Source organism: Brassica oleracea, chromosome C2 (genome assembly GCF_000695525.1).
Source record: "Brassica oleracea var. oleracea cultivar TO1000 chromosome C2, BOL, whole genome shotgun sequence".
Classification (NCBI taxonomy): Eukaryota; Viridiplantae; Streptophyta; class Magnoliopsida; order Brassicales; family Brassicaceae; genus Brassica; species Brassica oleracea.
In genome coordinates, this window is record NC_027749.1 from 32300257 (window position 1) to 32320762 (window position 20506).

Below are 20506 nucleotides of genomic sequence, written 5' to 3' on the forward strand. Positions count from 1 at the left end.
TTTTCAAATTTTATAATTATATTCTATATCTTCTTTATTAAAAGAAATACCATAAAAAAACACTCGACTCGCTATCATCAATTACATCTATTTGACTATTTAAGTTAATCTATTCGATATATAGCATTTCTAAAAAATCTTATAAATTATATAAATATTAATAAATAAATTTTAACTGTAAATTTAAATTTAATTTTTACTTATAACAAAATATGTTAAAAAACCTAACAAAATTTTTAAATTAATGCAGCGATTGATTTTATAATTAATAATATAGTATTATTATAATGTATTTACTTATAAAATCCCACAATATACTAAAATAAATAACATAGAAATATAAAGTAAGCTAAGAAAATATCAGTTTTATAGTATAACTAAATAAAATTTTAAAATGTATTGTATTCAGTCTGTAAAAATTAGAAAAAATGAAGGAGATTCTCAATTTTTTTTAAGTTTTGCGATGGTATCCGTTATATATTTAAAATGTATTGTAACCAATAACATTATAGAATTACACAATATATAACACTTAAATGTAAATATCTTTTAAAGTTTTGCGATGGTATCCGTTATATATTAATAAAATGAAAATCTACCTGCACGGATGTGTGGGTGAAAAATCTAGTTTTACTTTTAATTTTTCTGTACATGAAATTTTTTAAATCTTTACTTTTAATATTACACTTCTTCCACCAAATTTCAGTTTTTTTTTCCTTTAAACTGGATACACATTTTGGATTGAATACTCGAATTGAACATATGGTGAATTTGGTGAATATTCATATTGGACCCTAATATTAAGCTTATAGCCATTCTACAGTGGAAAGTCTCTGATGGGATTAGTTATGCTCAATATTGCCAGGAATAACCCTGCAAGCGCGTGTGCGTGGGGAGATGACTGAAGTTAAAAACACATCCTTAATTTGTGTCCGCATGTTGAGGTATGAAAAAACGCAGAGGCAATACTATACTATAGTCTATGTAGTCTAGTTAAGTTCTGCCACACATAAATTCACAACAATTGGTAATTGTGTATTCATAACGGATTCGAAAATATACAATATATCCATGCACGGGAACAAGACTACCCTATATTCAATGTAGTATGCCCACATTTTGGTAAAAACCATATACATCCAAGTTCGCGTTGTTTCCACGTTTTTATGTGATGTTGAATAATGTTCCAATACATGTGTAGGAAGTGATCCAAACAAAACTATGCTATACGATATATGGTATAGTTTAGGCAAGGAAGTCAGATCCTCAATACATGTGTTCAGACAAGTTGCAGTGGCCTAATGTTATGACATGGATTGAGGCGATATAGACACATATAAGAGAAGGCAATTATTAAAGGTAAGCAAGCAAAACGAGACCACACATTGTCAACTAGTCGCATGATAGAATATGTTAAAGCTGACATGAAGGCAAACGTCATAATACAATAGGTAAGCATACACTGCTATGTAATGAGATGGAAAGCAAAGTTATAACTGTAACACCCCCGAACCGTTTTAGACATCGGTCAGTCAGCCGGGCAACAATCAAACAAGAACATGCCCGAACTACCTTCCTCTGCCAAGTCCGAAAGTGTTACGACGGGTTGAGAATAGACTTTCCAAGTCACAAACATAATTCTGTAACCCAGAATATCCATTCAAAACTCGTTTCCTCTAATCTTCGGCCTAAGGCTTTGCAACCCGTACCAAATCATAGAGTTGTGTTAGCTTGGACTAACCTAATATCAGATTCAACGCGTCACGAATATAAAACATACTTTATTCCATATATATAATATATGAAGTTCACAAGCCCAAAATATTATACATATGGTCCATGGACGCAGTCGAAAGTAAAACATACATTTATATATCTTGAAAACGAGTCTTTAGCAAAAGATGTCCAATCTACACCAGCTCCTACAGTTCCGCGAGCGCTATGGTCCTTTCTACTGGTCACCTGCAAAAGGATGTGAGGAGTGAGTGAACTAGTTTCACTCAGTGAGCCAGGGTTCCCGATCTAGCATATACAACTACCCGTCATTCTAAACCCAACCCCAAACACAAGCAAGACGAGTAGTTCAACAAGCAACATTCAAGATCATAAAGCAAGACCGATTTAAGAAATAAACCATTCAACCATATTAAATCAAAACACTCTTTATGATTTTATGAGTGTCATCACATCAATCAACCATATATATACTCCTACGGCCCAACAAAATCATTCTTCCTCCACATAAGTGACACCGACAATCCCTTCACTATTACACCACACAGGCGTAGGCACTCGGGAATCGCCCGGTCACGGTCCTCAATCGGAATCGCCGTGCCCCGGTCCTCTATCGGACTCGCCGGGGGCTGTCACATCCACGTGTGACACTCGGCCTTGGTGATCAAGCCAAGTTAAACCGAGCCCACCACTTTCTGGACCACGACCGGCTTAGTGGTACCATTTGAGGAAGCGATGACCTGCAAGAACTACTAGAACCACCACGAGGTTCTCACACAACAGTACCAACACGAGGTACACAACATAACAACATCTAATAATCACACAATCACAATAACCCGGGTGCTTAGACTAGTCTTGCTATCCACTTAGCCCAGACATCGTCTCAAGCCTCTGATCCACAAACTGACACCTAGACCGGACCGGCTTTCCTAGCTCAGAAGCCGTCTCCGATGTCAGGAACCTGCATTAAAAATTCGTTAACAAACAATTAACCGTGACTCACAGTGATTAAGCGATGTGGCTCGACTCTTTGATTCCGGATGTTGACCAAACCTTTTTTCTCCCCTTCAAATCTTCGTCTTGGTACAGTGATGCTAAATCCCAAAATCCAACGTCGATGTCTTGAATGGACTGGTCTGGACTGATCAGAACTCGGAAAGAACCTTCTTTCACTTCTGGACAGTCTTTCGGAACTTCCCGGCAGTTTATCGGTCTTTGGAAATGTCTATACGTATAAAGCACATCACTTCTTTTTTTCTCTCTCTCTCTCTCTAGCCACGTTTTGCTTTGGTTTCTATGGAATGAGATGAGTAAAAATGGTGAAGGGTGGCTGGGTATATATAGAAGTTGCCGGCCAATAAGAACATGCCACCCGATCACATGTGTGTCGTCTAACATGCTTCCGGTCGCATGCGTGGCAACACATGAGCGTCCACATGCCCTGTTGCATGCCTCCTGGCCATGCCATAAGACACCTCCACATCCACTTTCCCTTCAGCATGTCTGGAGTTCATGCATCGCGACACACGGGCCTCTGCATGTCGGTTCGCATGCGCAGATCGCAGGTACTGCGACACCTCGTGCTTCTGTGTGTCGAGCTGCATGAAACTGCCTCATGCACGTCTACAACTCCTTCTTGTGTTGACACTCAGCAGGTTTAATGGTTGAGACCACGTCCTGAACTCTTAGATCAAGCCACCTCGAGCTTCTCAGTCGATTTGCGCGATTTTGGCCCTTCTGGTAAATTTTCGTCCCACCATCAATCCTGAATATTCTTCCGCTCCCGTTCTGATGAGCTCAATATTTTTAATAGACTCCAGACTAACCTTAAAAGCAAAGTTATAACAAACACGGCTAAAGGATTTAAGTCACAAATAAAGGAAACATAAGAGAGGAAAAACATATATCATAGACTCCGATTGTCAAATCTCTACTATAACACAAAATATTTTTTTTATTTTGACTTAAGCTGAGCATATCCTGTTTTGGAAACTATCATTGCCCCACTATACTATTTTTATAATGGTATAATCTTTTGTTGTAAGTGCGATTAACCATACAAGCAATCTCTGAAGTTACAAAGCACAGTTGGATGCAATTATAGGAAGACGCATGTTTTACACATTATGAAGAGTAATGTAAGGCAGTCTTTCATAACGAGGTCAAGTGACAACACCAGCAACAGCATAACATCGTCGGTATTGGTATGGGGTTTGCACAAAAATAGAATCGTAAAGGAGCAGGGGGGTTGATGGTGCGGCAACAACGATGGTCTTTCGCAAATGGGTACTATGTAACTTAAGCTTTAGTTCTCTTCATGAATATACATAGCACGAAGTTGTAACACGAAAAGTACATATACATCATAATGCGGCCATGTACATGAACGTGTGATACAATGAAGGCAGTAGAGCAAAGCTGCAAAAAAAAAGGACTACACCATATAAATAATAGTATAGAACGGCACCTTATCATATGGAAGGAAAGGAAAAATCTACAATGCCAGTTGCCTTCATCGTGGCTCCTAGTAGTTGCAGCCTGAAAGATATATAAAGTATGTAGTCATTGCACACATCATCATAGACGAGTCTTGACCTAGTTAGAACGTGGAATGGAGTTACATAATTCACATACACAATTAGTAAAGAACAAAACACATGTACATGAATGCAATAAAGGATTCCATACTATAAGACATGCTAAGTAATATAATACCGACATGTACTAGTACTGAAGCGAGGAGAATACCAGACTAATAGTACAAATTCTGTAGCAATATAAATGAATAAAACAAAGTGTTAAGGTTTACTAACGGTGATGGAGTCCAATCATAACATAGTGAACTTTGTTCAACTGCATAGCTCCATGCATGCTTCCACAATCATAGCATGGAACTATACTACAAACAAAACCATATAGTATAACATGAGCAAGCAAACGAAACTCACTCAAAGCTCCTATGTTGGGTAGATTCGACAAAGATCAAATATATATAGGTACAACTACTTGTATACTATTTTACTTTAACAAAATAGCATAATTTGATCAATTCTTGCTATGTGAGCTATTTCTACTAAACATGGTGACTATATTATCAAAGTCGCTATCAAAGTCGCTCAGATAGTATAGTCATATTACAACATACATAACTTGCTTCCACAAACACGAACCCAGAAAATCATGTGGGGGGGGAAACTAACGAAAACAACACAGAAACAACCATGGAGAGGGCCATGATGAAGGAGGCAAATACTAAAATCCTAACTGAGCTTGTAAACTTAAAATAGTCTTGCAAATTTTCTTTATTGGTCGACCGTCGATATACCTGTAAATCTGGATCTGCAAACAATAAACGGTGTTAGTGGTGCTAATGCACAGCGAGATGGGTTCAAAACAGAGGATAAGGCCGACTATGTTCATTAATCAAACTGTATTTACTTGGGTTTGGTAGGAGATCACTCCGCCTTGCAAATTTTGCCGCGAATTTGAACAGTTCTCCGTAAACCTAACGTCGATTATCAATTTCTGCCAGTAACACGAACCCAAAGATGAAGCTTTAAGATTTCTTCCTTCGCCAACTCCGCCTCACAATCGATTTCAGCTAATCGGTTTCTTCCAATGATCTCTCCAAATGGCGTTCGTCAACGAATGGAAACAGAAAAAAGTGGTACTGACTTTTCAGTTTTTAGGGTAAAGATAAAAAAAAAATACAATTCTCCTTTCACGCGCATGTAAGTCTATTTTCGAAACTTTGGATAACATTATATAACATATCATAACCATCATCTTATTATGTGTATGGACTTAATATTTTTTGGCATATGTATATGGCCTCTAATTTCCCTTGAACATATGATATTTATTGATATTAATAAATAATTGACGTTTTTGCTAATAACTTTATGAACACGTAAACAATATGTTGGATGAATATCTATATTATTAAAATTAAAATACAAATTATTGGCAAACATGGATAGCAGTATAAATGAAAATTTTTAAAACATGGATTTGAATATAAAAAAAACATAGTGTCATTCTAGTAATTTCATTAATGTAATTACATTAATCGTATTTTCATATTTCATTCAGTTTATCAATTTCATTAATTATATTTACATTAACAATACGTCACATCTTTAATTATATTACCTTAATAATAATAGTTCAGATTTTTATTTATTAGTTTTCAACATTAACTTTGTGTCAATTATACAATAAAAATGTAAAATAACTGGATTTTGCATATGGTTAAACGTTCAGTTTTGTATGTTTTACTAAAACTTTTTTTTTTAGTTTCAATCGGTGGAAATTTACGTAACGAAAAACATAATTCAAAGACATGTTTTGTGAATAAAATAATAACTTAAATCAGAATAATAAAAATGTATTACTTTTATTGTCACTTATTTTTTCACTCCATATAATTATTTTACTAAATTAAAAAGTCTTTCTATTTCACTTAATGTAGCCAAACACATAGAAAAAGTCTTATTTATTATTTTATAAAATCAGTTAGGCACGGACATTAGCTATCCATTTAGGTACAGATTATTTTTTTCGGGTATCGTTTTTTTTAATTAGGCTCCGTTTGAATATTATAAATTTATGTGTGGGCTTTGAGTTGAGTCATTCTAGATCTGGATGAGTTCGGTTATGATGTATAGGAACCTGAAAATATCTAAATAACAAATATCTGAAACGGGTTCATATATCTGTACCAAATATAACCATATTACACGATTCGGTCCAGGTCTTTTGAATATAATTTGTTATATTACGACACATCTAAAATATATAACACTAATTATGAAAAACAAATATCAATATATAAAAATGTAAGAACTAATGTCCGCGCGGATGCGCGGATCAATCTCTAGTGGTTATTTTAGTGGTATTACAGATTAATTAGTTTTTTTGTGCCCCCGATCAGATGTTTGATTCATATGCGGATTATTCATATCAAAAAGTAAATAGGGGCTATCTCTCCTCTCTAGAGAGAGGGGAGTTCTCTCTTCTTGTCCCTCTTATCAGACTCATATTCTTCAGAGGGAAGATGAGATTTGCCCTGTTTTTTTATGTAAAATGACTGAAAGTCGAAAGATTGAATTTTTGCTTCGCTTTGACGATTTTTCTTTTCCTGTTGAGGAATTAGTTTCGCTTTCGGCGATTTGTTGAGTATCTTCAAAACAAATAAGGGCTTGTTCTTCAAGTTATATATTTCCCTAATTTGTTTTGAATTCAAATAAAGTTAATCTCCTCTCTTTCACAGTAATTTAAAATTTCTTTTGTTTTGTTTTGTTTTCTGATGAGTTTCTCTTTCTTCATGGATATTCACTTAATCCTTTCTAATGAGAGTCAATTTCTACTCTCCTTTGTGAAGCCAATGATAGGTTTTTAGTAGAGTATCTTTGAGGAAAGGAAGTTGTGGTATTGGATTTGATCTTGGCTGATTATTATGGAGATTTAGATGAGTCGGCATCTTCCTGAAGATGGTCTGACAAAAATCTATCGTAGGTCATCCAAGCTTTCCCTGGATAGTCTGAGGTTTTCAAGCACAAGAAAAGGATTGAGTGAAAGATGGAGTTCATGGAGTACAAACCAAGGATGAAGCAGTACGGTGGTGGAGAAGATGAAGCTTCAAACAATGGTGTTCCCAAAACTTTTGATACGGCGGAGCTCGTGTCAGTGGAGATTGAAGCGACGATCCATCCACATTTTCCCCATGATTTCCACATTGAAGGATTAAGCAAACACTTCATATACATGTGTTAGGTTTTACGTTGTTGTTATCTTTTAGCTTGGGATTCGATTTGGCCTTGTAAAATAATATTGGGCTACGTTCAATCCCTTTGTACATAAAATGGCTTACAAAGCCTTCTAATGAAACCAGAAGGTTGACAAAAAAAAAATTATATCAATAGTATCACTCGAAAAAAATCTATGGTATATGTAAATTTACAATACTTTTTATCTATCTTGAATTTATATACTAATTTGGTTTTTAAAAATGATAATTTTCAAAAGTAACCATATGATACCAATTATTTTATAGACAATATAACAATTTCAACATATTAGATCCTCTACAACATGATATTTGCAAATATTTGGTCATATATTATGTGAAAACAATAATATTAATAGATTCTCCTTGTTTATATTATTATAAATTTGCTTATATAATTTTATATTATGTATTTCACTAAATTTTATTTTTCTATTTGTTTATATTTTACTGTTTCTTTTACCTTTTCTTAAAAAAAAATTGTTTTGATTATGTATTATTTTTTAAAATTTTATTTTCTATCAAAATTTTTAAGTTTATATAAGTTTGAAATTGGTGACGAAAAAGAAAAAATTCAATTAGATTTGATCATTTTTCGTTGGTTTGAATTTTATGAAATTGAAACATCAATAACGAAAATAGATTTTCCTCATTTTTAATGACATATTTACTTTTTCTCTATGCTATTTTTTTGTAGACTAAATTTTCACCAAGTTAAAGTTATATTATTGTTTTTGGTAAATGTTTATTGTATTATTTCAATATTTTCTATTCTACAAATTGAATTATTAAAAATCTATTAATGTATTAAATTTTGGTAGTGTTTTTCTATCATTGTTTGTGAATTACTCCAAGTTTGAACTTCATGACTAATATCTAGATGAAAATATATAGTATTTAGCTTATATATCTGGACTCAAATGTTAAATGTGAAAATTGTATTTTAAATTTTCAAAATGACATTTACATGCATTTTAAACTTTGGATTTTTTTTTTCACTAGCACTTTTAATCATTAAACGAACAACTTTAACATATCAAATCTTTAACTATATTTTCCGCCAAAATAGAGTACATGGCATGGTGATGTAGCAAAAATGATGACGAACAACTTTAACATATGAAATCTTCAACTATATTTAGTTTATTAGTAACTCAATTTTTTTTTTTAAGATGACGTCAAATTTATATTTTTAATTATGTAAATAATGATAGACGTCAATTTTTTTTTTAATTTATAAGCATGACAAATTATGTTTTGTTAAAACTAAAATTTTCAAAAAAGGAAAAAAAAAAGAAATCTTTTGGCTAATTTCTTTTCTTAAACTTCTAACTTTATAAATATATTTTCAAATATTCTTATTTTTGTTTAACATTTTAATTGTAAAAGATTATAAATACTAATCTTCCCCCTTTTCCTCATTTTATATTTGCTCTCTTCCCCTTTGTCTCTCCCTTGGTCTCTTTGCTCGATGATTCTGGGTTTACTGACTTTTACCGGCAATTCGTGTTGAGTTTGTCAGTAACTCTTACCAGCATCTTCTAGAACAGCGGCGAGACTCTTACGGAAAAAGAGGGGAGAAGGTCGGTTTTTAGAGCTAGAGGTGACCTATATCTGATTTCCCTTCTACAGATCTTTGGCGACTCTCCACAATGGATCTTCCTTCCTGCGAGGAGGCGAGGCTATCGGAAGAGAGGTTTCAACGGCAAGTGAAACGCGGTTCGTTTCCCGGTCCTCGGGGACAACATGTATCAAGGTTGCAACGAAGGAATGGTCACCTGGAGGAACTTACTTACAATGGTACGTGGCAGCGTCGGCGGCAATGTTTTCTCTAACCGGTGGTATGAGATACGCATCTCCGGAAGCTTGGATATACTGTACTGACCAATGTCTGCTATTGAGGTTCGTCTTTTCATTCTAGATAAGTTTGTCCATTTTTTGGCTGAGGATCATGACGGGGAAAACTGATGGTATGAATTTGAATCTGGGAATGCGCCTATGGTGCAGATGCTGTAGGGTCAAGTTTTTCATGCCCATCATATGTTGGATCCAACAGCTTCGTATATTATGGAACCTCAATTTTAGACTTGTCCCATTGTGTTAGTAAGCGTTTCTGTATCATAAGGTCTAATTAGGAGGTTGAAGAGGCGATGATTGTGGGATTTTTTCGTTCTTATTGGGTTTTAATGTACAAGGGAAATATTGATTAGGTAGCGTTGAGTCTTTGAAACTGACTCAGGGTGATACTAGATCATCTTTTTGTACTAGTGGTTTAATGTATGTTGAGGTTCAATCTTTTGTACCCAAACTTGGGTGTATATAAAGGTGTTGATTAGCCAAAAAAGTCCATAAAATGGAGTCTCCCCAATTGAACAACCCATTATTTCAATAGTGGGGTTTTATTAAAACTAGAAAGATAACTGAGGATTATTTCAAAACATTTGAAGCTTGCGGTGTTATTTGCAAATACCAATAATATATATATCTTATAGAACATATGTCATTTTAATACGAGAAACCCTAATCCGTGCGTCCCTTTACTCCCACCACTCTCTATTCACGGCGACAAGTCCAGGTTAGTGATAAGTTTCGTGGTCTGTCCCCAAATGATAGTGATTGGATCTCTTGTATATATCATCGGATATCACCGAATTAATCTGATTGGGATTTGCATCACTTTCATCATCTTTTTTTTTTTTTTTTGCTTCATTGTAAGCGTATGAGTTGTTTAATCGGATAAGTTGAATCTAGGGTCTGGGCTACATTCTTATTGTCGTCTGACATGCTTCCCAATACTGTATTGATCATTTCAATCCTTTTCAGGCATTGAGTGTATCCATTTCGTGTGAGCTTGTCGTCTGAAACATGGCGAATTTTGCCAAACCGGAGAACGCATTGAAGCGCGCTGATGGTAAGTTCACGAATTGTTAGTTTCATTTGGGTGGATTAATGCCCATGGATTTGGTTATAGGGTTTGTGAAATGACATTTTGTGTGTCTGCAGAGTTGATCAATGTTGGACAGAAACAAGATGCCCTTCAGGCACTTCATGACCTCATCACCTCCAAGAGGTACAGAGCATGGCAGAAGCCACTTGAGAAGATCATGTTTAAGTATCTGGATCTTTGTGTTGACTTGAAGAGGGGTCGTTTCGCTAAGGACGGATTGATCCAGTACCGCATTGTCTGCCAGCAAGTCAATGTCAGCTCCTTGGAGGAGGTAATCAAGCACTTTCTACATCTTTCTACCGAGAAGGCCGAGCAGGCTCGTTCTCAGGCTGATGCACTCGAGGAGGCCCTTGATGTCGATGACCTTGAAGCTGACAGAAAGCCTGAAGATTTGCAGCTGAGTATTGTCTGTGGGGAGAAGGGGAAAGATAGATCTGACCGTGAGCTGGTCACCCCCTGGTTCAAGTTTCTGTGGGAGACTTACAGAACAGTGCTTGAGATATTGCGCAACAACTCAAAGTTGGAAGCACTCTATGCGGTTAGTTTTTTTTTTTGTGTCTAGGATATGCTTATTAACCTTTCCTCTCATCTTTAGTTGATTAAGATTTGTTCATCGTGTAGATGACCGCACATAAAGCCTTTCAGTTCTGTAAGCAGTACAAGCGACCAACGGAGTTCCGTAGGCTTTGCGAAATTATTAGAAACCATTTGGCAAACCTGAACAAATACAGAGACCAAAGAGACAGGCCTGACTTGTCAGCCCCGGAGAGCTTGCAGCTGTACCTGGACACAAGATTTGATCAGTTGAAAGTTGCTACTGAGCTTGGACTTTGGCAGGTGTCTTTTCTTTCCACTTGTAATTTTTTCTGATGCTGCTCTCTCTTCCGTTGCTGGAAATAAGTAATAGTGGTTCATTTGTTGTCCAGGAAGCTTTTCGTTCTGTTGAAGATATATATGGATTAATGTGCATGGTCAAAAAGACGCCCAAGTCATCTTTGTTGATGATCTACTATTCCAAATTGACCGAGATCTTCTGGATTTCTTCTAGCCATCTGTACCATGCTTATGCATGGTTCAAGCTGTTTAGTCTTCAGAAAAATTTCAACAAGAACTTAAGCCAAAAGGACTTGCAGCTAATAGCATCATCTGTTGTCTTGGCGGCCTTGTCTGTTCCACCGTTTGATCGATCCCAGAGTGCATCTCACATGGAACTTGAAAATGAGAAAGAACGCAATTTGAGGATGGCCAACCTCATAGGATTCAATCTTGAACCTAAATTTGAGGGCAGAGATATGGTAACATACGCTCTGATGTTACTTTATTGCTGTGTATATTCCACCCTTTATTTTCTGATTTTTTATTTCTAATTCCGTGCATTTCTTTGCCAGCTTTCAAGGTCAGCTCTTCTGTCAGAGCTGGTGAGCCTCTAGCAGCCACATCACATAGTTGATATTGTCTTACTATGGTTTGGAATATGTATCGCCGCCTTACAGGCATCTGATTTTCATGTATCTAGGTTTCAAGAGGTGTTTTGAGCTGTGCATCTCAGGAGGTCAAAGATCTCTTCCATGTTTTGGAGCATGAGTTTCACCCACTTTATCTTGGCTCCAAGATTCAGCCTTTGCTCGAAAAAATTTCCAAATCTGGTGGGAAGCTTTCGTCAGCTCCTTCTTTACCTGAAGTGCAACTCTCCCAATATGTTCCTTCTTTGGAGAAACTCGCTACTCTGAGGCTACTTCAACAGGTAATGAGTGTTCTTTGTTCTCTACTTTGTGTGTGTGTGTGGAGGGGGGGTGGGGGTTAATATTCATTCAACCATGTTGAGTTTCTTTCTTTGTAGTCAAAACTCATACATCTCTATTTATTTTTCCAGGTGTCTAAGATTTATCAGACTATAAGAATTGAGAGTTTATCTCAGTTGGTACCCTTCTTCGAATTCTCAGTGGTAGAGAAGATTTCTGTTGATGCTGTGAAGAACAGTTTTGTGGCCATGAAAGTTGATCACATGAAGGGTGTTGTAATTTTTGGAAATTTGGTACGCTTCTGTTGATCTTTTTGTTCAAAATTTCTTACATCATGCCCATCATTGAATGATATAGCTCTTCATTTTTGACTCTTTGGTATATACTTAGTTTATTCAATCAAATGTACTTTTCCTATTAGGGTATCGAGTCTGATGGACTGAAGGATCATCTTGCTGTTTTTGCTGAGTGTTTGAGCAAAGTAAGAGCTATGCTGTATCCTGTCCCAAGTAAAGCATCAAAGCTAGGTGGCATATTACCAAATCTTGCGGATACTGTTGAGAAGGAGCATAAAAGATTGCTTGCTCGGAAATCAATCATTGAAAAGAGGAAGGAGGATCAAGAGCGCCAGCAACTAGAAATGGTAAGGCTATTTCTCCTTTGTGGTTTTTATACTTATCCATTGATATGACGCTGTGCTGGTTGAAGATAATTCCTTGATTTGATGTTTGTTTTTGAAGGAACGGGAAGAGGAACAGAAACGGCTTAAGCTTCAGAGGCTAACTGAGGAGGCAGAACAAAAGAGGCTTGCAGCAGAGCTTCAGGAGAGAAGGAAACAAAGAATCCTCAGGGAGATAGAGGAGAAGGAACTTGAGGAAGCTCAGGCGTTGCTGGAGGACACAGAGAAACGCATGAAAAAGGGAAAGAAGAAGACGCTTTTAGATGGAGTAAGTTTACCAACAGAATATGTTAGATATATCGTAGCTCATCACTGGTTTGCAATTTTACTAATATGGCTTGACTTATACTACTAAATGTAGGAGAAGGTGACAAAGCAAACTGTGATGGAGAGGGCCTTAACTGAGCAGCTCAAGGAAAGGCAGGAAATGGAGAAAAAACTCCAGAAACTTGCCAAAACTATGGATTATTTGGAACGAGCAAAGAGAGAAGAGGCTGCTCCATTGATTGAAGCTGCATATCAGCGAAGACTGGTTGAGGAGAGAGAGTTTTATGAACGCGAGCAACAGGTAAAATGTTACTATTACAGTAGCTTTTCTTCTCGTACAACTTGGCTCTGAGTTGAAAGTATACAAAGTCCTTAATCGCTTCTCTCTTTTTCAGCGTGAAGTTGAACTCAGTAGAGAGCGTCATGAGAGTGACTTGAAGGAGAAGAACAGGTTGTCCAGAATGTTGGAGTTTAAGGTCAGTTTTGGCATGTCTGAAATTACATCTCTTCATCTATTTGATTCATTTCAGTACTCTCTTGTTTCTTTTCTTCGTATATTTAACTATTTGTTTCCAAGCTACTCAAAATCAAATCTTTGTGTGTCCAGGAAACATTCCAAGGGGAAGTGATTAGTCGTCGACAAGCAGAGTTTGACAGAATAAGGACGGAGAGAGAAGAGCGCATAAGCCAAATCATTCGAGCAAGGAAGCAAGAAAGGGACATCAAGAGGAAGCAGATGTATTATTTGACAAGTGAAGAAGAAAGGATAAGAAAGCTGCAGGAAGAAGAGGAAGCTCGCAAGCTTGAAGGTGAGATATGTTTCCATAAATACACATCATTTTACATCGATACTGGAGTTATCTAATAGAACCTCCCTTGTTTCGGGTTTAACTCTTCTTATATATAGAAGCCGAGAAACGCAAGAAGCAAGAAGCTGAACACAAAGCAAAGATGGATGAAATCGCTGAAAAGCAAAGGCAGAGAGAAAGAGAGCTTGAGGAGAAAGAAAAGAAGAGGCGGGAAGAGGTGTTGAAGGGAACTGACGCACCACCTGCTCGCGCTGCAGAGCCTGCAGTTGCTACTGCTGCTGCGCCACCAGCATCAGGTGCTGGTAAATATGTTCCTAGGTTCAAGCGTCAGACAGCTGAGGCCTCAGGCCCAGCAGCACCAACACCAGCTGCAGAAGCTGACCGCTGGGCCAACCGTGGACCACCTCCAGCAGATGACCACTGGGGAAGCAACAGAGGACCGTCTCAGAAATCTGACAGGTGGACCGGTGGCAGGGAAAGAGCTGGACCTCCTCCCGCTGAAGGAGGAGACCGCTGGGTCCCTGGTCCTATAGGCAGTGACCGCCCGAGTGGTGGTGATGCTTGGCGAACTGGTGAAGAACGACGGTCTCCGTTCGGAAGCTCCAAGCCCAGACCAGCACAGCGTTGAGTAATATTTTTGTGGTTCCCAGTCTGCATGGAATGAAAGTGATCTCTGGATTTTCACCTGTTTAGCCAAAGTCTGTTCTTTCGAGAATTAAATGAAACCTGCTCAATGTTTTTTCTCTTATGAGGATTTTTTTAAACCTGCAAGACTCGTTTTTGCTCTACTTCTGCTAGCCCGCTTCTACCTATCTCTTATTCCTTGGTAAAAGGAGAACAGAGCCCCCCATCACAGCACAAGAGTTTTATTCTCATTCTTATGTGGCAGGTTAATATTTTACTGGGTCAATTTATATGCCAAACATCAAATACAAAACAATTGCTCTCTCTTCTTCTTATATGTTAATTGTTTTGTATTTGATGTTTGGCAAATAAATTGTGTGCATCAAATACAAAACAATTGCTCTCTCTTCTTCTTATATGTTAATTGTTTTGTATTTGATGTTTGGCATAATTGAAGAGAGAGCAATTATTTTTCCAATTTCAAATTCACTAATTATAAAAATCAGTGAAAAATTCATATTATTATTTGAGTAGTGAATTTGATTATTTTAATAAACAATTTTAATTAGACTAATTAAAGTATAATTCACTATTTAATTGATTACAAATTAATATTATAAAAGTTATCTGAAAAGAAAATGGAAAATGTTTGAATAAAAAAGAAAAGATAATTCATGTATTTATTTTGTGTTTATATGCATCTTTCTTTCTTATTCACTGATTTTTATAATTAGTAGTATATATACATATAATAATTATATTCATCATTATACTAAAATATTAAAATAGGTTTTACAAAATAAAAAAATTTGATTTCTATTTTTTGAAAACGTAATGTGTCATGGCATATTTTTTCTAAATTACTAAATTTATTTTAGTATAAAAATTCTAAAATAGGTATATAAGCAATAACAATAAATTTGATTTATATTTATTTGTTATTCGTGATTTCACAACACATGCAGGCAAGCGGAAGATAATATTTACAAAACATTAATTTAAATTATCTGTTTATACTTTTATGTTTTCAAGAATTTCTGAGAATTATAACTTTGTTTAAATTTTTTTTTAAACTATTAAAATATGATTCTACTTTTATAAAAACTGTATGTTCCAAAATTATTTGTTTTCTTTATAATTATTAAAGTTTGGAAGTTAAAAGACCATTTTGAAAATAAGAAATTATGATTTTATAATAAATAAATACTATTTTATTTTTATATTTAGAAGAAAATAGCAGTTTCTATTTTAAATAAAAAAATATGGATTGACTATAGCTTATTATTCTCTATTAGAATATTTAGAAATGAATATAATAATAGATAGAAAATACACTTATCTTATACATTAGATATTAAAGTTTTGGTAGTCAACATGTTTGGTCTGTTTCAGTGTTTATTCAGTTATTATGCGAGGTATTTCACAATATAATTATACTTATATCAATTATTTTATTTACTTTGATTAATATAATATGTAAAGTTGAGTGTTGTTGAACATTCTTGTGCTTTTGATTTATTTTTAGATTTTGTTGGTTTTGGTAGTTCTAAGAATTTAGTTTAATAACACCACTTTATATCAACAACTATATATTTGTTTATTTAATTAGATAACTGATTATAAATTAATTTAATAAAAACTGGGTAAATATAAAAACATATTTTAAAATAAAGATATTAATATTGTTATCCAAAAATAAAATTTTTAAATTAAGAAATTGAAAGATTCATAAAATAGTATAAATTTAATATTTGATTTAAAAAATTTGATCTTTAAATTAATTCTACATTTATTAATAAATAAAATATATTATAAAAAAATTATGTCAGTATGTGCAGGAAAAATACTTAGTTTATATTATATAGTGTTGTATGTGGATTTATTTAGTTCGAACACATAATAGGGAATAAATTTAATGTTTGATTTTTAAAAAAGTTGATCTTTAAATTAGTTGTAGATTTACTAATAAATATTTTATAAAAGAATTATGCCGCATGTGCATGCAAAACACCTGGTTTATATTATATTGTGTTGTATGTGGATTTATTTAGTTCGTACACATAATATCTTATACGCGGATATTATGCAGTTTTGTTTTTCACAAACACTTCAATCGCTTTATTGAACCAATCGAAACAATGTATTACACTTTGTATAGAGAATCGATGGCTTAACCCGATCGAATTCTCCTCAAGTCTAACGACTCAACTCACTATACAAAGCTAAGAAACAAAGCGAACACTTGACTCACTATTTAATAAACTCAACGGCCACAACTGCAAACCCTCCGAATGAGCTAGAGTTTTTCTTCGAATCAAACCTCATTTGAATTAGCCACGTCATCTCTTTCCCACGTCATCTCTTTCTTCGAATCAAACCTCATTTGAATTAGCTATATTCTCATTATTTAAAACCAACCAATCAATTCTGCTTTTTCAGTTTTATTTACTGCTTTTAAATATATTGCTTAGCTTAATCATTGACTGCTTTGAGTTTATTGTGTGTTTTTTCTCTCTGTGGATTCGATCCCTAAGTACTACAACTGAACATTTTATTTTAGAGAATAAAATTTGCTCAAAGGTTAATTTGAGTTAGAGGAAGCCCAACTATCTCCCATCTCTTATTTGCTGACTACGATGGCATGTTCTTTTGCAGAGCAGAAACACCTCAATGCGAGGAATTGATGTGAATCATCGACGTATACGGGGAAGCCTCATGACAACAATTGAATAAATCAAAGTCTTCAGTTCTCTTCGGTTCTAAGGTTGTAACGTCCATTAAAAACGATCTGGCCCAAACTCGTTTCTGGCCTATTGAATCAAAGAACTATATTTCTCAAAGAACGCTTTGTTAAAACTCTCTCAATGCTTTAGAAAACAACTCAAAAAACTAAAGCTCTCAAACTCATAAGATATGCAAACACCCTTGCATCTCTTTATATAACTTTATAATTATCCTAAACTCATTAGGATTAACACAACTCTATTTCCTAATCCTTTAGATAAATTCAAACACAATAGGATTAGGTAGCTTGTACTCTAAGCTATTTCATGCTTATCTCAACACTCTCCCCCTTAAGCTTGAAATCTTCTCTCTTCAAGTCTTGAACTCCAATGAGACTTCTCATCTCTACAAACTTAACTCTTCCTAATGCTTTCGTAAGTATATCAGCCTTCTGTCTTACTCCTGCAACATGTTCGACATTCACAAGTCCTTTTTCAACACATTCTCTAATGAAATGGAACCTTGTGTGAATGTGTTTGCTGCGTCCATGAAAAACCGGGTTCTTGGACAGAGCTATTGCCGACTTGTTGTCGATCTTTATCACCACAATCTTGCCGGGACGACCAAGCACCTCGTTGAGAAGATCCTGCAGCCAAATCGCCTGCTTCGCCGTTTCTGTCGCTGCCATGAACTCTGCTTCACATGATGATAATGCGACGATCTCTTGTTTCTGAGAACACCATGTAATGGGGTTACCACCGAGGTAGAAAATGTGACCAGTCGTGCTCTTTCCATCATCTGGATCAACATTGTAGCTACTATCACTATAGCCAACCAAACTCTCATCCGACTTTGCCTCAAACACCAAACCATAGCTCAATGTCCCTGCCAAGTAACGGAGTACCTGTTTCAAAGCCACGTTGTGTGATACCTTGGGATTGTGCATGTATCTGCTCAAGATTCCCACACTGCACGCAAGATCAGGTCTCGTATGTAACAAGTACCGAAGACAACCAATGTTTCTGCGGTACTCTCTCTCATCAACTCCTTCTTCCTTCTCTGCTTTGCCGAGTTTAACTCCTGCATCCATGGGTATATGCGCAGAGTTACATCCCATTAAGCCAGCTTCCTCCAAGATCCTAGTAGCGTACCGTTCCTGACTCAAGATTATGCTTCCTTCTCGTTGAATGACCTCTATCCCAAGGTAGTAGCTCAATCTTCCGAGATCGGACATCTCAAACTTTGCCGCCATAGCTCTTTTAAACTCGTGAATCATCTCTATGTTAGACCCTGCCACAAGTAAGTCGTCCACATAAACAGCCACTAGCAAGAGATCTTCGTGTTGCTTCTTCCGGTACAGAGATGGTTCTTTAAGACATCGTTCAAAGTTTAGCTCACACAAGACCGTATGAAGCTTCTCATTCCAAGCCCGAGGAGCTTGTCGCAACCCATAAAGCGCCTTCCTCAATTTATAAACTTTATTCTCACTACCTTTCACAACAAAGCCTTCAGGTTGTTTAACGTATACCTCTTCTTTGAGTTCTCCGTATAAGAAAGCAGTTTTTACATCCAAATGATGTAACTCCCATCGATGTGAAGCCGCCATTCCTATGATCAATCTGACTGTTTCGATGCGAGCAACAGGTGCAAAGACCTCGTCAAAATCTACTCCATGTTTCTGAATGTATCCCTTGGCTACAAGCCTCGCTTTATACTTGTTTATGCTTCCATCGGCATTCTTCTTCACCTTAAAAACCCATTTCAATCCGATTGCCTTACAGGTTGAAGGAAGATCAACTAATGTCCAAGTATTGTTCTTTTCTATCGACTTGATCTCTTCTTTGCAAGCATCTCTCCACACTTTCTTTTCTTTTGCTTCACCATAACTCCACGGTTCTTCATTGATAAGCATAAGAAGGTTCTCGAACTCAGCCTCACATAGTAAATCATACTGCTCGTCTTCCTCACATAATAACTCATAGTCATCAAGATAACTCGGTTTGTTGATGATACGAGTAGACCGTCTTAGTATCTCTGGTGGTTGATCAAGATTCTTCTCATCTTCTTCGCTTTCTTCATCCTTAATACTCACCCCACTACTTGCGTCATCGTTCCTATCTTCCTTGTTAGCAAAATCTATCACACCCATCTCCGTATGTGGCTCCTTCTCTGTTTTTCTCCACTTCCAACTCTGTTCTTCACAGAACACGACATCGCGGCTTACTATTATTCTGCGAGTCGATGGATCCAATAGCCTATATGCTTTTGATCCCGGTTCAATCCCAAGATGCACCAATGGTCGTGACCTATCATCTAGCTTCCTCAAATGTGGTTTATCTACTTTCACATGCCCCACGCAACCAAACACTCTAATATGTTCGATGCACGGTTTCTTTCCTCTGTAGCTCTCGTATGGAGTTTGTAGTAACAAGGTTCTTGTAGGAATGCGATTAATAAGGTACGTTGCGTGCCTAACAGCCTCACCCCACAAGTAATTTGGAACATCCATAGCTTTTAGAATGCTTCGTGTCATCTCAAGTAACGTTCTGTTTCTTCTCTCGACAACTCCGTTCTGCTGCGGCGAATATGGAGCGGTTAGATGACGACTAATCCCTGAGCTTTCACAGTAATCTTTGAACTCTTGGCTTGTAAACTCTCCTCCCCTATCTGTACGAAAGGTTTTAATCTTTAATCCCGTCTCTTGTTCAACCAAGCTTCTGAATCGTTTAAACTTTGTGAAAGCTTCACTCTTTTCCTTCATGAGAATGGACCACATGTATCTTGAATGATCGTCTATTAAGACGAACACATATCTGTTACTTCCAGCAGTTTGTGGTGTAATAGGACCACACAAATCCCCATGTATTAGCTCCAATACCCTTGAAGCACGATATGAGCTAGCTTGTGGAAACGATTCTCGTATTTGCTTCCCACGCAAGCAAGCTTCACAGATTTCTTTTTCAACTCCAAACTTGGGCATTCCGATAACCAAGTTCTTGTCCACCATCTTCTTTAGGTTACTCAAGCCTATATGCCCTAAGCGTGCATGCCACTTTGATGATTCCTTTAGATGTACTAGCTGCAAACATCTTGTATTTTCAACCTCCATTGCCACCTTATAGAGTCGATTTAGAGCTCTCTTTGCTTTCACCAATAATCTCCCTTCACGATCATACAAGAGTAGACAAT

General features: G+C 36.2%; 1 protein-coding gene and 1 long non-coding RNA gene across 2 annotated transcripts; one reads left to right on the forward strand and one right to left on the reverse strand.

The window, feature by feature from the left end:
- Positions 1-3730: 3730 nt before the first annotated feature.
- Positions 3731-5412, reverse strand: LOC106326161. Its single transcript, XR_001267158.1, has 3 exons — positions 5176-5412; positions 5063-5076; positions 3731-4275 (listed from the first exon to the last, which is right to left on the reverse strand). It is a non-coding gene; the product is annotated as an uncharacterized LOC106326161 (long non-coding RNA).
- A 4625-nt stretch (positions 5413-10037) lies between these two features.
- LOC106327205 (eukaryotic translation initiation factor 3 subunit A) lies at positions 10038-14842 on the forward strand. The gene is made up of 14 exons (XM_013765290.1): positions 10038-10100; positions 10349-10436; positions 10529-11010; positions 11094-11309; positions 11399-11767; positions 11861-11890; positions 11989-12216; positions 12346-12507; positions 12636-12857; positions 12955-13161; positions 13255-13461; positions 13556-13636; positions 13768-13969; positions 14068-14842. Exons 2-14 carry the CDS (start codon positions 10391-10393, stop codon positions 14595-14597), a joined length of 2982 nt encoding a protein of 993 aa, XP_013620744.1. The 5' UTR covers positions 10038-10100; positions 10349-10390; the 3' UTR covers positions 14598-14842.
- Positions 14843-20506: the final 5664 nt, after the last annotated feature.

Coding starts and splice junctions, on each gene's coding strand:
- LOC106327205 (XM_013765290.1), top strand. CDS start 10,391: ATGGCGAATTTTGCCAAACCGGAGAACGCATTGAAGCGCGCTGATG. Junction 12,858..12,954: donor AGCGCCAGCAACTAGAAATG/GTAAGGCTATTT, acceptor TTGTTTTTGAAG/GAACGGGAAGAGGAACAGAA. Junction 13,462..13,555: donor TTTATGAACGCGAGCAACAG/GTAAAATGTTAC, acceptor TCTCTTTTTCAG/CGTGAAGTTGAACTCAGTAG.